Below are 15,948 nucleotides of genomic sequence, written 5' to 3' on the forward strand. Positions count from 1 at the left end.
GCTTTGCAAGGTGCTTAAAATCTATTAGTGGCAAAGATGTGGTGGCAAAACTGTGTTTCATTTAACTGAAAGCTCCCTGTTTCATGGTTTTATACCTAACTCTTATCCTTTTGGCATGGATTTAATATGGGTACAGAATTATATTTAAGCCTGTTTATCACTTAGATTATACACTTTACATAGGGGAAATTATCAATTACATCTTGTGGCTCTTCCAGATGTTTGCAGTGCTAATCTTTGCCCCCACCCCCCTACAGTATAAAAGAAATAACCTCTAGCCTAACTTAAAGGAAAAAAGTCAAGACTGGAGACGGTGGAGGTGAAGATGCTGCAGATCTGTGCCTGGATCTGGGTTAGTTTACCAACGTGGAACCAGGAGTTTGTCTTTGGGCATTCTGAGTTTCCAAAGCCCGGGCTTACGTGCAGAGAGCGATGCACCTCTGCCCAGCTTACCGACTAGTGTTGAGAGGCATCTATCTGCCTGGCTGCTGGGGAAAAAAAATGCAACCCACCCAAACCCAACAACAACAAAACCAACCTGGTTAGGGATGTATTGTTTATCAACACTTACACAGATACAATGCAGTTTCTTTTCTTCCTAATTATCCTAATATTTCTTTTCTTCCCAAAGGTTCGTCATCGGTGGTGTGAACTTGTTGTTAAACACAAGTACGTGCCTGGCTATGGAGATGTTGAGAAATTTCTCAGAGAAGATCAGGTCAGTTACATTTAATTAGCATTTTCAAAATAATCAGCTTTTTGACACCCTTAAAGTGAAACTAAAAAATTTTTTAATATATTTTCTTGCTGCTGTTTGTCAAAAAACTGAATGCGTATTCAGGTTTTGCTTCTTTTGCCCCTTAAACATTGTACTTTAAGGAAGCCACTTACGGGTGTTCAGCCCACCTAAGCATGCTAATTTTCTGGTAGGTGGTGAAATAGGATATATTCCCTCCTCTCCTTTCATTTTATGCAAGCCGGAGGTAGGAATGATGCTAGGAAGATACTTCTCAGCATTGGTTCCTTCTACAGGCTGACAAAAGCAAGTCTAGCTGTGACTGTTAAGGCATATAGATATGATCTAGGTGCAAAGCAGTCAGTGCTGTGGTAACTTCAGTTTTCAAGATGACGTCCAGAGGGAGGACATTGCACATTGATACACATCCAGAGAATGTGGGCCTCTCCACAGTTAGGAAAATGCTACCAGAAGATTCTGAAGGTCTTAAAAGGCTGGCCATACATGATGTCTTTACTATGGCTTTTAATTTAGGCCATTATGAACTTAAAATTCTAATTGTACCTCTGCCTTATTCTTTCTATTTCACTTGTATTTATTTTTTTTCACTATGAACTCTATAAAATCAAGACATTCACTGCCTAGGTTGACTGTTATATATTTAGGATGAGTGTTATATATTTAAAATGTATGTGAAAAATAGAAAATGTTGCAAGATATTTCAAAGTCTAGGCAAGCTATTAATGTCTTTACCTTTTATGTTGACAATGAACAAAGCTATTTACAGCCAATGAGGTTTTTGTGCTTTCAGGCAAATACATTTTGTCACAACAGCACAATAAAATTATTGCAGTCTCTTGTGCTCTTTCTTCCAGCTCTGAAGTATACCTCCTATTTATATCTCAGCCAATGAACAGGCCCCGGACTTGCTGGCAAGCTCTTTATTAAAAAAAAAAAAAAAAAGCATAACCCAACATTATTTATGAAAATAAGAAGTTATATATATTGTGTGTATTTTAATCCTATGAAAGGATGGTGATAACCACCAGCAGAAGCCTGGGGTGGGGGGGCAGAAATCCTTGAGTTCCTAAACCCAAACATACTGAATTGCATTATGTTTGGAACAGATACTATGCCAAATAAAGACTAACATTTTCTTCAGTGCAGGGAAATAATTTTTGCAACTTTTTTTAATGTAATCTTCAATATCTTTCATTTACTCCAGCAGTGCGTACAGTTTATGGCACATCCAGCTTCTGGAGTGATTACAACTCAAATCAGAGCAGTTGCATGTCCTTACTGATCACGAAAAACTTGACTTTTTTAAAAGTCTGGGAAAAATGCAAATGTGTCTATTTAAATCCTTTTCAGGTATACAAAAACCCAATGTGTTTACACATGTTAATGTTTAGGCTTGGAGGTAAATTATTAACACTGGCTAGAGAAGATAACTCCTATTTGTAACAAAATTCCAACATTTTGAAATTCTCTATGAAAGTGACTGGAGCCCAGCTCCAAGGCCGTGTGCATGCCTGGTGTGGCTGCCAGACCCTGGTGCAGCTGCAGACCCTGGAAATCTGAGTTCTTTGGTCTCTGGATGGCAGAGAGCACACTCAGGGGATTGGCGAAGAGTCTGACAGGTTTCTGCCACTTTGGGACTTCTTCCTTTAATTTCAGTCGTTGCTAAGTCTTGTTGAAGCTAATTTTTTTTACGGCTTACCACCCAATGCTGGAAATTGTGAGGAATGGTATTAAAAATTGTGGTTTTTCAATGCTATCTAAATTTTTCCTCAACAGTCCAAACATTAAGTACAACTGTAAAAGTCAGTGTGCTAAGCTGCTAATATTTTGTCACGTGTATAATCCTATTTTGGTAAGTGCAGCTTAACTGAATTCCTGTAATTAGGTGAAAAAATCGTATCATCAGAAAAAAAAAGGCAATCCCCAATATGTTTCCTGTTAAGTTAGTCAGTGATTTGCCACCTGCTGTCGAAGGGGCCCAGATCTCACCCCCAGGTGCCCCTGTTACCTTTCTTGATAGCTGCTATGTCCAGAATGAGTAGTTAGGAAAAGCCTGCCTTCTTCCCAAACCAGAATTTGTGCATGTTCAGCTGTATCTCAGATGTAAAGAGAAGAATCTGAAACACACACCTGACCACATTCAGTTGGTTGTCCAGTTACGGAATTGCCAAATGGGAATTTTAGAGTGGAGTGTTTTGGTTGATGTCCTCCTTATTCGTGTGTGTGTGTGTGTGTGTGTATGTGTGCAAACATCACAATTGGAAAGAAAACATGTATCCTGTTGAAGGAAGGACAAACTGTTTTCTTAAGGGACATTTGGAAATATTTCAGGTAGTGGATAAAAGAAAACAGATTTCAACTTGAAAAGTGGCAAGAAAAACGGAGTGAGAAAACATTTCCTTGTCACAACATAACATACACCTCTTACATTAATATTCTGTTCTTATACACTCAATACAACATATAGACAGCCACCCTTAGGCTAAAGAGATCCAGATAAAACTACTTTTTGGGGGAGAAGGGTAGGTGCTATAGAGGATATGGTATTTTCTGTGTTTTGGATTGTCTTTTTTGTTTTGGCTTGGTTTTAATTAAATGAGTACTAGGAGGTCAATGGAATGAAAACCAGCTAACTAGTCATTACTGCTGGAAGGATGCCTGTGTGTTATGTTCCTCTTTCAGGCAATGGGTGTGTATCTCTATGGTGAATTAATGGTGAATGAAGATGCAAAACAACAAGAACTTGCACATAAATGCTTTGCTGCAGCACGAGAACATATGGATGCGTCCTCAGCCAAAGTGGTGGCAGAGATGTTATTCTGAAGAGGTGATTTTTCTTTTTAAATTAAACATCCTGATTTTGCCTCATACAGAAAGAATATGCAGAGCTCACTAAATGTAGTAAACTTTGGCATACCATACAGCTTATGGCTGCTTAGCTTGAGAAGTAACTCTTGTTAAATGTCTTGCTGTTTTTTTTCTTTTTTTAAGCCCAGCTGCTGGAGCAGTGAGTTAGATACATGTAGGCACTAGCTGGAGAGCATGGAGCATGGCTTTGTTGTAAACTCTGTAATGGACTGTACAAGAGGCAACTGTAAGTCCAAATGGCCAGAGAGGGCCAGGCTCCACCTGCAGTTGTTTCCCATTTGGTATTCTTCACTCTGCTTACAGAAATTGCAATTCTGCAAGGAGCATTTCTGTTTAATGAAACTGCATGTTGACTTGATAGGCAGCACAGTCTTTGAAAAGCATCTGAGCCCACCAGTGGAAGTATGAAGCTATGCACTTGGAAACAAATCTGAATCATGTGAAAACAAGCTGATAAATCAAATGTTTTTGTGTTAAGTGTAGTGAGGCCTTCGAAGACTGATTATGAGGTAAGAAGAGTAGCCTTAACATGAAGAAGCTGTGTAATATCATACATAATCTAGCTTGTTTCTGAAATTAATGGGGAGGAATCACCAGAGAAGAAGCAGAATTGCAAGAAATATGCATGAAATAAAGATTGCTGCAGGCTGTAAACTGGTAATTTGCAAAGATATTCTCCATTTTTCAGTCTATTTGAGTAGCCGGAGGTAACCTTACAGTGTCTGTACATGCACGTTTAACACATAGCCAATTAGGATTGGTATGAAGGTCTCTTCCAGTACAGCATACCTCAGATTTTTGCTTAATGATATAACTCATCTGACAGATTGATTGCCTTGGTTGTTCACATAACTTTACAGTTGATCTGTGGTATCAAAATTCAGGCATCTAATTTAGCAAAATCGTAATTTTCTAATTGGTACCAAGCAGAAATCTTGATTTTCTCCTGTTCAAGCCTGTACATCTAGCCTTACTTGATAGTGAGTTCTGCTTGAATTTGTAGTGTTTACTTCATTTATATGAAATACAGCAGGTGATAGATACCATGAAAGCAAGTTTGTTTATGAATAGCCATGTTGTTCTTCTGTATAGACAAGAACTGTACCTGCCAAGAAAACTTTTTTGGAAAGGTGGATCAGATGATAGAGTGCCAGGATATCAGTTATGGAGTAGGAGGGTTGCCTTCTAAAACAGGTAGGGTTAAAAGACTTACTTGTGTGCTCCCAATTATTGAGGACCCACAGGAATTTGAGCTATGATGTTCAACAATTTTTAATCTGGTAGATGCCTTCAGGTGTCTGAAGGCCAGAAACATGGAGATGCAGTTTGTTCTGGTACTACTGTACTAGGAACTGTCTTCCAATAGTTCCTTCAATAATAAAATAAAACCCCAAATTTCTACAAGCTTCTCGTGGTAAGTATCTAGCACAGGAAAATTACATGGTATGTGTGTGTCAGGAATAGGCTAGAATTGCCCCCTTGACTTTTCAGACAGACTAGAAATGCATAAAATCTAAAGATACTGTTATGAGAACAACACTTGTGTGACTGCACAGCTTTCTTTTAATGTTGTGGCTGTTTGGGTTCCTGGCATGATGATTTGTGACTTAAGATTAAAATCACATTGCCAGGGATTACCACACAGCCATGACCGCAGCTGCTAGTAGGAAACTCACCATAACTATCCGATCCGTGCACAGCATGGAATCCTCTCCGTCCATTAAAAAAAAAAAAAAAAAAGAGGAAAGCAGCAGACGCATCACGGAAGACTCTCATCAGATAATTAGCTATACCAAGATGGAGACCTCTCTGGCAAGGTGCAGAGCTTAGCTGATTGGTGAACAGTGATTGTTTCCCTCTTTGTTCACAGTGGCTAAGTTCTGCACCTGAAGAGAAGGGGAGAGGAGACCTCGCTTAATGTCAGCCTGCGCAGGGCAGAGAGCTGGCTGAGATACCTTGCTGCTGAATGGGCAGGTTTACAATGCGTGCCTGCATGTGAGATGCAGTATATCGAGGATAAGAGGCAGAGGTGACATGGGGTGGACCAAAGACTCTTGGTTTTAGCGGAGAACAAACAGCGCTCCTTAAATTCTCGGTCTGACTGCAAATGTAAGGCATCGCCTACAGTAATTTTGTTGCCATGCTTTTCTAAGGTCAGAGGAAATAAATGTTTGTGACTTTAAACTGGAGTTGCCTATGAAGCTTTGTTTCGCAGTCTTCTCTTTAATGGATGCTGTCATGATCTCTCTGCAGTTGTAGCTTAGCACTGTGTGTCGTTTGCAGGAAATGGTTGTTTCCGACTGGAGCTGCCACTTACGGCTGCTGCTGTTGTTCCAGGCTGTCGATGGACCCGTCCTCCGGTGCCTACTGAGCTGATATCAGTTCTGATTTTACACACTGGCTCAGTTCAGCAGGAACAGGAGTCGAGCCCTAGAGCAAAAAAAGATGTACCTTTTCTAAGAGCCTTTGAGAAATGTTGTTACTGTTTTCTCTCAAAAAAAGAATTAGTATGTATTACGATGTCCTGATGTTAAACACTAAACGGCCTAAGGTGGAAAAGCTGCCTCAGTACTGTCTAGAGAACTGTTGGCTTAAGACAAGAAGGTACGTGGATACATAGCACATTGCAGAGTATTGCTGTGGTAACTGACCTCCAGCATTATTTTCAGAGTAAGCTGCTAATAACCAAGAGAACGTGCTTGCAGTGTGGATCTTCCCTGTCTTCTCCAGACCTTGATGTGGTAGCTCTAGAATTCTAAAGAGATCATTGTTAACTCTGTAACCACAGTTATGGTCTACTGGTAACCTAAAAAATAACTCCATTTGGAAAGCTGGGGCGATCAAGAATGCACAGGTAGTCCTTTATCATGACAGAATAATAACTTTTACTGCTGTTTCCGTTGCAGGAAAGATCACAGAGAAACTCTTTTAATATATCTCCTACTAAACCCTGATGGTACTAGGATTTCATTGACCCAAGACATCAAAGGAAGGATTATGTGACTGCTAAAACAATCAGCTGACAGAAACATTCACCTCTCGATATTTATGTCTTCCAGAGGCTCACTGTAACCAAGAACGCATGCGCACAAAACAAACTACACATGAACACACATTACTGTGGCTTTAGGTAGTTCTTTAATACAATAAATTTGGGGTTTATCCTTGCTCTTTGGTGGTACAACCATTCCAGTTTGCAGATGCCAAGCAGTCTTGATTTGAATGATTATGTGCTCCAGTAATTTGGCCAACATTAGGAATCTCTGAAATTAGATGAAACTGTATTCTGTACTTAAAATTTTATTTGTAAATTCTATGTCAAATTAAAAAGCTAATATAAAATTAGCGGGAGCTGGGGTGGGGCTGGGGAGGTTAATTGGAAGTGTGAAAAGTGACCAGCCATCATCTTGGTGATGGGATGGGATTGAAGGAAAACAAAGATTAGCATTCTCTCTCTGTCTTGTTTAGGTTAACTTTTACCAGAAATGTCAGACCTTCCATTTTCTGAAAATGTCTTCTATACCCCGTGCTGCTCCTTTTGCATGGTGATATATCAACGGTAGCTCTTCTTTCCTAGGACAGTACTGCTCCACTGGTCAGAAGACAGCTTAACTGTTCCTTTCAGAGACTAAGAATTTAAAACACAAAAATTTGTGAACGTATTTACTTTGTACACTATTGTTTTACGTCAAATACTCTTGTAAAAATAAATACTTTTTTCACGTATGTGTAGTCTTTCCATTGCACAGTGGTTCAACATTAATTTACAAGCTTAGGAACAAGAATGACCCCACTTCTGCTTTTGCAGTAGGAGAAAAGCAGCTGAAAGTCACTAGTTAATGGATATTAACAAAAAAATTAAATGTGTTAATTAATATTTTTTTAAAGTTGTCGTGGTTTAACCCCAGCCAGCAACTAAGCACCACGCAGCCGCTCACTCACTCCCCCCCATCCAGTGGGATGGGGGAGAAAATCGGGAAAAGAAGTAAAACTCGTGGGTTGAGATAAGAACAGAAGAGAAGAAACTAATAATGATAATGATAACACTAATAAAATGACAACAGTAGTAATAAAAGGATTGGAATGTCCAAATGATGCGCAGGGCAATTGCTCACCACCCGCCGACCGACACCCAGCCAGTCCCCGAGCGGCGAATCCCTGCCCCCCCCTTCCCAGTTCCTAAACTAGATGGGACGTCCCATGGTATGGAATACACTGTTGGCCAGTTTGGGTCAGGTGCCCTGGCTGGGCATGAGAAGCTGAAAAATCCTTGACTCTAGTCTAAACACTACTGAGTAACGACTGAAAACATCAGTGTTATCAACATTCTTCACATACTGAACTCAAAACATAGCACTGTACCAGCTACTAGGAAGACAGTTAACTACATCCCAGCTGAAACCAGGACAAAAGTTCTTGTGCTCAGAATCCAAAGTAAGAGCCTACCTCAGCAGTGACTTCAGTCCAATGAGTACAGTTCCTCTTTACCTCACTACATTTTCTGACCTCCCCCTTTCCAGGCACACAGTGTCAATACCTGAATTATGGGACACTCAGCAATTTCTTTCAAATGCAGCAAGAGTTAGGAAATTGTCCAAGAACACGCAGAGATACTGCAATGACTTCTAATGTAGTTGTGCTCACAGATGTAGTTATTAAGGGATCCCATTCATTAAAGAGTTATGCTTCATTTCCATTTCACAGGTTTTTCTGCAAAGGAAACCAGCTTAGTTTTTGCCTTTTCCATTGTGTAAGGGAAAGAACCCAGAGCTGGATAAGGCTCTTGCACAAGACAACCAGAAATTAAATATGTTGTAATCCTGTTCATAGCCAGTACTGTTAAAAAAAACCTACATGGTAGGTAAGACATTCCACACATTTGCAAATATCACCGTATTTTTGTTCTTTCAAAACACTCTACTTACTTACCTTACCTTTTTTTAATATTGAGCACAGCAGTAGTTTATTTTGCTTGTGACAGCTGTTCCAGGCTGTCTCAGCAGTATTAATGTGAGCATGAACTTGAATGTTGAGTTCCCTCACAACAACTTTGTGATCCATCATGCATTGTAGCAACTGAGAAAATGAACAGAAACTAAAACACTAACAAACACCAAAAACAACCTGAAAAATGGCAAATAAGTGGCAGGTCTGGCCCAGTATCTGGGCTTGTATGGCCTTTTATAGCTAGTCCAAGCATTGCTAAATAGAGTGAGGCTGCAGATCAATAAGGAAGCTGAAGGTGGCTTCACATAGTTGCTGTCACCATAGCTCATCAGAAGTAAGAGAGAACAGGAGACTTCTGTCTGTATTATACAGTAGCTTCATTAACATGATACAAGCATTAGCATTAGTTTAAAATCCTTCTGAATCATGTAAAAAGCTCTGGGAGTGAACCGTACAAAGTGTCGTTTAAGTTTTTAGCAGGCTCTACTGAAAGCTTAGCAGGAATAAATAAATAAATAAACAAATGTTACTGTTCATTTTACTCAAGATTCTCCCCAGACGGGTGTTTCCATATTAACTTCCTGAGAGGAAGAAGTTGTAGATTCTAATTATAGTAAATAAAAGCAAACAACAAAAAAAATCCATTTCCAAACTTATTGTAACTAAAATCATTACTGGAAGTGGTGGTTTATCAAATGATACTTCTATCTGGACTTGACTGTCAACACAATAAAATCCAGTGAAACTGCCTGTTTGTTGTTTAAGAAGGTGTTTGTTCTTAAGTATAGCCGGGCATTTGGGGAAAGTGGCAAAAACATTACAACATTAAATGTCTGTTCGGAGGTGAAAACTAAGACTTCAATGGTAACATACATTTACATATCAACGTACGTGGCTATGGCAAGCACAGACATTCACACAGGTGTGTCTTTGCCCTACTTAGATTTCATTCTACTTCTGTTTCATAGTCAGCTGCCTCTGAATAAAATAAAGCATTTTGTTTGTTTTTTTCTCCCATCCCTAATACAGTCCTTTCCAAACACAGTGGTAGTTTTACTTTGTATAGCATTAGAAAGTCCAATGCAGAAGGCTGGACTGTCTCCCACTCATTTCATTGATCCAACAGCTGGTTAGGATCTCACTGATACTTGTCTGGACATAGCTTTTAACTGTAAAAATGAATGTCAGGTTAAGCTAAAACTGTATCCGTACAGTTAGGCAAGGCTCACCACGTATTTTGCTGTGCCACTTACTGGGTCACTTCTTCACAGTAAAGGCACACCATAAATGAGGGGGTGACCTAGGGAAGTCCCTTGCCCCCTCAGAGGAGCTGCATTCCTGGTCATATGCTTTCTGCTACAAACATGGGGTAAAACATACCATTTTGCTGGCAGCAGTTCCTCCGCTTTGTTTTCTGTCTTCAGCTTTGCTAGGAAGTGTTTGCAGCTGCTGCTGGCTGTGTGTGTTCTCCTTTAGGAGGGAATTAACTGTACCTTATTGCCCATTCCTTGCACATGAGAGGGAAGGAAAAAGTCTAGCCTGGAAACAACAGGTCTAGCCAGAAACGCAGCCTGAGCAAGTAGGCAGCTTGAGGAAACAAGTAGGACTCAAGACATAAGGAGCCTATATGAAATTCTGACACCTGAAAAGCACTATGAAAAAGGATATTACAAAACCAAAAGAAGTAAGTTCTATAGAGCTAGGCCATGATAATGTATCATCACGCAGAGTACTGCCGGCAGCCAGTTCAGCTCCACAGCTCATAAAGTCTTGAGAGCTGGTATTTCTATTACAGAAAAGTTTAGCTGTTGTGTTAGAATTTGCAGGTGTAGGATCCTCTGCATACCTTAAGCATGGGGGAGGAAACCATGGCACCTTTGTAAGAATGAACAAGCAGCTAAGTTACAATATGCCATTACATGCCAAAGGCTTTGCTCATTTTGAGTTGATTTCTCTCCATGCAGAAACTGGACTGGAAATATCTGGAAAGCCTACACGTTTCAGGATGGGGTTGCCCATCGTAATATGCCCAATACATAATGGTATTTTCCTCTGGGCAAAGCCCTCTCATAGTAGGGCTATATTCTATAGTAGGACTACCATTTGACATAAACCCACATACTGAGCGCAAAACCTTATTCTAAGTCACTGCAAACCTTACTGCAGGACATTAATTCTTAATATCTAAAAGTAAATTTTTTGTGGTCTTTTAAAACTATAAAATATCCACCTTTGTGCTACAATTGCCAGTATTCATGAGTCAGGTTTGATATCTTCTATAAAAGGCAAAGATTTTAACAGATATGCAAATGCATTTCTGTTCTTGGCCCCAATCCTAGATGCCCAGAGTAGTAGTAAAAAAAAAAATTAATTGCAAGGAAGGACAAGGAAGCAACCAAAAAGAGGAGCCTGACTCATCTAGAATTTCACCACAAGTCTAATGAGTTTAGGCACATATAAATACTTAAGTGAATGTGTACACTAACACAGATATGGTCCCTTGTTTCTGTGGGCACAACATATTGGAAAAATTATTTTAAAAACTTACCTTGCTGGCAAGCTGACATTTTGTGCCAGTGAAATATGCCAGTGTGTAAAGAAATTGAGACATTTGCACAGTGCTTAGGAGATAAACTGCATTTGTCCATTTACTGTGAGTAAAACTGAGGGCATATTTTCTGCACAAAATTAAGGGCCTGATTCCTGCTGCTTGTAGCTGCCAGAAGAACAGGCATTTGTTATAACTGTTATTTAAAGGCATGCAGAAATTACAGTTGTGTAAAGATTTGCTTTTTCATGATAATTTATGCATCATGAAACAGAACTGAATTATCAGCTGAGCATCACTTTGTGTTAGCACAGTACCCCAACAGCAGTAATGCCCACAGTAATGCCATGCAAAAGCCTGTTTTTGCTTATTGCCCCCGTTGTAGACATGACGGCTTTGCTGTCCCCTCACCCACTGCTGAGCAGCAGCTGGGCATCGTTGCAACCTTCAGTTAATGTAGCTCACTTCAGCTGTCTCTGAAAAATGCTGCTTCTCTGAGTACTTCCAGGCTTCTCTGGGCTTGCTGGGAGTGGTGTCTCAGCACTGGGGCTCTCTGCTAAAACTCACTCTGGGGCACTTTATTCATGAGCCAATGCTGTCTGTTTTGCCACTAGCATCATCCTCAGCCATCTTGACTAGATGTTGCTAGATCTAAACAGGCTAGTTTGAGAAGCTGGTGTTTGGCACCATAATGTATTTCACTTCAACTTTCTCCTGAAAGGACAGTGGTCATCATCTACTACACAGAAAATAGTGTATTTTCTTTTAACGTCATGTTAACCTCAAGTTGTTACATCACAGTATCATCTAACTTTGTTCTTTAGCTGTTTTTATATTTGGTAGTAACAGCTATCTGCTTGACAACTGTACCCCCTTACAGTCAACTCTTGCAAAGAGAACAAAACTAAAAATGACCATGTGTCAGTAGCCATCTTACTTCATTCTACACCTCTCTCTTGGTGTGCCCGAAGCTCACCTGTTTAACTGCCAAGCATGACCAATTAAAATTTCATTCCATTTTTTAGTATTTTATGCCTGAAAAGTACTCTTCCTTTTTCTTGTGCCTTAATGTAAAATGTAAGCCCCCTCCTCCCTCATTCCACCTTCCATATGCCCCTTCCCTACAGTCACGGCATAATTCATTTTGAACTCGCTTTTGTTCCCTTCAGTAATACAGCAATATTACTCTGCAATACTGCCATTAAGATTTTGTCATTGCCACCACTTCTGCTGAAACTGCCCATCACACCCTAAGCTCATTTATTAGTTCCTCCTGTTCTTTTTGACTATAAGAAGGCTTTTTAATAAGCTCCCCATTTTAGTTGAGGGAAAAAATTGTCCCTGTTTGCTTGAATATTAAAAAAAATGCAACTACATGACATAAATGCTGAATTTTTATTTTTTTTTACATAGATGAAGAGTCAGATGAATAATCACTCACAAGGTTGTCCATTTTATGCAAGAACAAGTAAGCCCATCTACTGAGATTTTATGGTTTCTATACACGGCTTCTCCACTTCTCCCTAGCACTTGCCTCTCCTATCTTCAGTCAAATCACAGGAATGCACAACTTTCCCACTCGATAGATGGGAGGAAAGAGTGGGAAATTGGGAAGCAGTCATACTAAAAAAAAAAATAAGAAAGACCAAAGTCTTACATCTTAAGCTAGCTGATTCTCTTTTACTGAAATCAAGTAATGTCAGCATCAGCTGTAGGATAGACCTGATGCTGAGAAAAGCAATTGCTCTACACCACAGAATGAAGATCAACGCTAAAAGTTGGTGTATTTTTAGCATTATAATTTATATTGTGGCATCAAGAGCATCCAGCACCAAACCCACAGTTTTATAACATGCAAGAAACAAAATCCCCCCAAATTATGCCTCTTTCTGTCTTGAAACACAGCTAGTAAAGACTGGGGCTTCTGGTGTGTTTCAGAGGTGGCGAGGACCCACTGCTCCCAGTGCAGTCAGGAAGGAGAAGCTTACTCTCTGAATGTCTGAAAAATCAGAGCCAACTGCCTTTCAGATTCACAAAAGAAAATGGAATTGACAGGAAAATGGTGAAAGTGGCACCACAACAGGATGTCACGTGGCAGTCTTTTCCATATTTTCTTTAAATACATGTGGATTGCCAGAGTCCACAATACATTTTGAAGAACTGTCCTGAAGTAGCGTTTACAGTTTAAGTGGCATACCATTACTGGGCTGTTCAAATGCCTGATTTTTGAAGCAGAGGGGAGACAGCATGGATATAATACCAAACTCTCGTCTTCTTTCAATATTCTATGACAATTAAGTTTGCCAAGTCTGAAGAAATCAGGGCAGGAAACAGCTGACTTACTTAAGAGACTGCTGTGTGGTTAGATAGAAGTATGTCTGTGAAGGATCTCAGTAGAAAGAACAGATATTGAGCTCATATGTTATTTTATGCACAAAGTTCTTCAACTTCATTCTATGATGTCTGCATAACTTTGCAGTATTCCATCTTTAAAAATAAAAAAAATAAAGTGACTGGATCTACCATTTGTACAGCCACAGAGAAAAGGTGAAAGATGAAATACTGTCTCTAGCTCAGCTGCTGGAAAGGCAGAACAGAGCATCAGAACAAAGTGGATCTTACTAAAAATAAACTAACTTTATGGGTGTAAATTAACAGTAATCAACATATTAAAATTTGTGCTAGGGTAGGGCCTGGGAGCAGAGCTGGCATCACACATATAGGGACATACAGGGGCTGACATGTATCTTCCCCTTCCCTGACAGGTACACTGGGTGACTTGCACCGTTACCTGAGTGTAGCAAAAACTGCTTGGTTTTGGTTGCTTGATCTGCTTTCTCCTGGAAACCCATTATGGATCATACCTACATTCACCTTGGATCCTGGGCAGAAAGGGGGAGAGGGGGAGAGAAAGAAAAGGCGAGAGGGGGAGAGAAAGAAAAGGCAATGCTTCTTCCTAAAGAGTAGCTGTGTCTGCAAGCTTGCTCTGCCAATACAGCAAGCAGAAGCAGAACTGTTGAAAAGAAATCAAGGTCAGAAAAGCTATGATGAAAAACAGCCAACAGCTATCATCTGAAACCTTCCAATCCCAACAGCTTTATCTTTCCAAAACGGATGTTATAGCTTAATTGCAAGGTTTGGGCTTGACATTTGCTCAGTATCCTTTCATGGCCTAGGTCAAGCAGGCCAGAGCAAGCAACTATAGCAATTCAGTCTGACCCTAAAAGTATGCTGTACAGTGTATTGCTCAGCACTGATCATTTGTGTTTTAGCGAAGAATCAAACCCACAAGAAAGGAAAGTTGAAACATAATAGTGGTTTTTGCAGTGCGTTTGAAAAAGAAATTTAGTGGTCTATGGAAACAACATTTGTATTTTTATCATGTGTCCAGAAAATATGGTAATGATCCTGCCTACTAAAAAATCACAGATAATGTCTGAATTTACAGACACACATATCATTCATTTCCATCTTAAGAATTAATTCTGTAGCAAATTTCCAAGGCCTCTCTGCAGTGGAATTTGATACTGGCTTCTCCCTCTCTATTTGAAGACATCTCAAGCTGATAGGAAAGTGCAGCACAATGATGAGATTAAAAGCACTTAAACACTTACTGATAGTCTCTACAGGGAATGATAATACAGATGGGAAATTCCTATCTTCAGCTACCATTACAAGTTAGTTTGGAATAAAAAAAAGGAAGTCCAATCTTTAGACAACTTATACACAGTAGAAGTTACAGCACCATTAGCCAAAACAAAGAAAAGCTGCTTCCTTGTGTGTGAAATATTAAGGGAACTTTTAACAGTAGCATGCAAATGACATTGCATGCACCTGTTTTGGGAGCCTCAAAATAAACCCACCAGCTAAGAAATAAAATCAAAACTGCACGGAGTGAATAAACTGTATATACAGGCTGATTTGGCACATACACATAGGAAATCTCAAGGACAGTGTAATTCAGAATGTGGATAACTTAAGTGGAACTGTTCCTTTTGGTCAAGAACATATAAAAATGTGATCTTTTCAAGATGGCACAATGCATCTGCAAAAGTTCATGGGCCTAACAGATATTTTTATTCAAAATAATAGAAAAGAGAGGGTCATTGTTCCTTAGGGGCTGCTTTTTTATGAAATAAGTCTATCATCTGACATAATACAGAAGACTTATGAAACATGCTTTTAAAGTAGCAAGATTTGTTAAGAGATGGGAAGTTAGTTAAATGTACAGATCTATTAAAGACATAGTGTTGCTGGATTTTTTTCTGCTGCTTGTTGATGTTCAGGTTAACTGTCTTATATGGAATTGTTATTTCCTATTCCTATCAGTACTACAATTAAATTGAATATAAAAAGCCCAGCTAAATTTCTGCAAGTGAATTTCAATATTTGGGGCTTTTTCTTCCTTCTCACCCTCTCTCACTTCACACACATGCAAGAATGTAAAATACAAATGAAGACACAGTCCATGCCTACCAGCTGTATTGCTAGAACTCAGCTACAGCCAGCTGACATTTCAGATTTTCATTTCAGTGGCTGACGGCAATCCAATGCCTATCCCTAGCTGCCTCCTGGCCACTAAAAGGACCCAGTCACTGTGAGTACACTTAAGCCATCAAAAGGGTCTCCTGAGGTTTATTCCTCCCCAGCAGACAGACAGACAGATGGTTAAAGGAAGATGGCCAGTGCAAGCATGGGAAACTCCTTTTTGGCATTTACTAGTGAACAGATCACCTAACAGCAAATTCCAAGAATAAGCAACTCTCTGCTAAGGCAGCAAATAAAACAGCTACCATTAGCATATGTTTTAAATCCAGGCAAGCATTTA

The 15,948-nt window shown here is 39.6% G+C and overlaps 1 protein-coding gene across 7 annotated transcripts in view; it reads left to right on the forward strand.

Annotated features, from left to right (window-relative positions):
• AOPEP (aminopeptidase O (putative)) overlaps positions 1–7,351 on the forward strand; it is a 214,864-nt gene extending 207,513 nt beyond the window's left edge. For 4 of the 7 annotated variants that reach the window (XM_069776425.1, XM_069776430.1, XM_069776427.1 and 1 more), the window contains 3 exons: positions 632–718; positions 3,440–3,584; positions 6,532–7,351. In XM_069776425.1, coding sequence (XP_069632526.1) covers positions 632–718; positions 3,440–3,580 — 228 coding nt within the window. In that variant the 3' untranslated portion in view covers positions 3,581–3,584; positions 6,532–7,351. The other 3 variants (XM_069776426.1, XM_069776428.1, XM_069776429.1) reach the window with 3 other exon arrangements.
• Positions 7,352–15,948: the final 8,597 nt, after the last annotated feature.

This window comes from Haliaeetus albicilla, chromosome Z, assembly GCF_947461875.1.
Source record: "Haliaeetus albicilla chromosome Z, bHalAlb1.1, whole genome shotgun sequence".
Taxonomy (NCBI): domain Eukaryota; kingdom Metazoa; phylum Chordata; class Aves; order Accipitriformes; family Accipitridae; genus Haliaeetus; species Haliaeetus albicilla.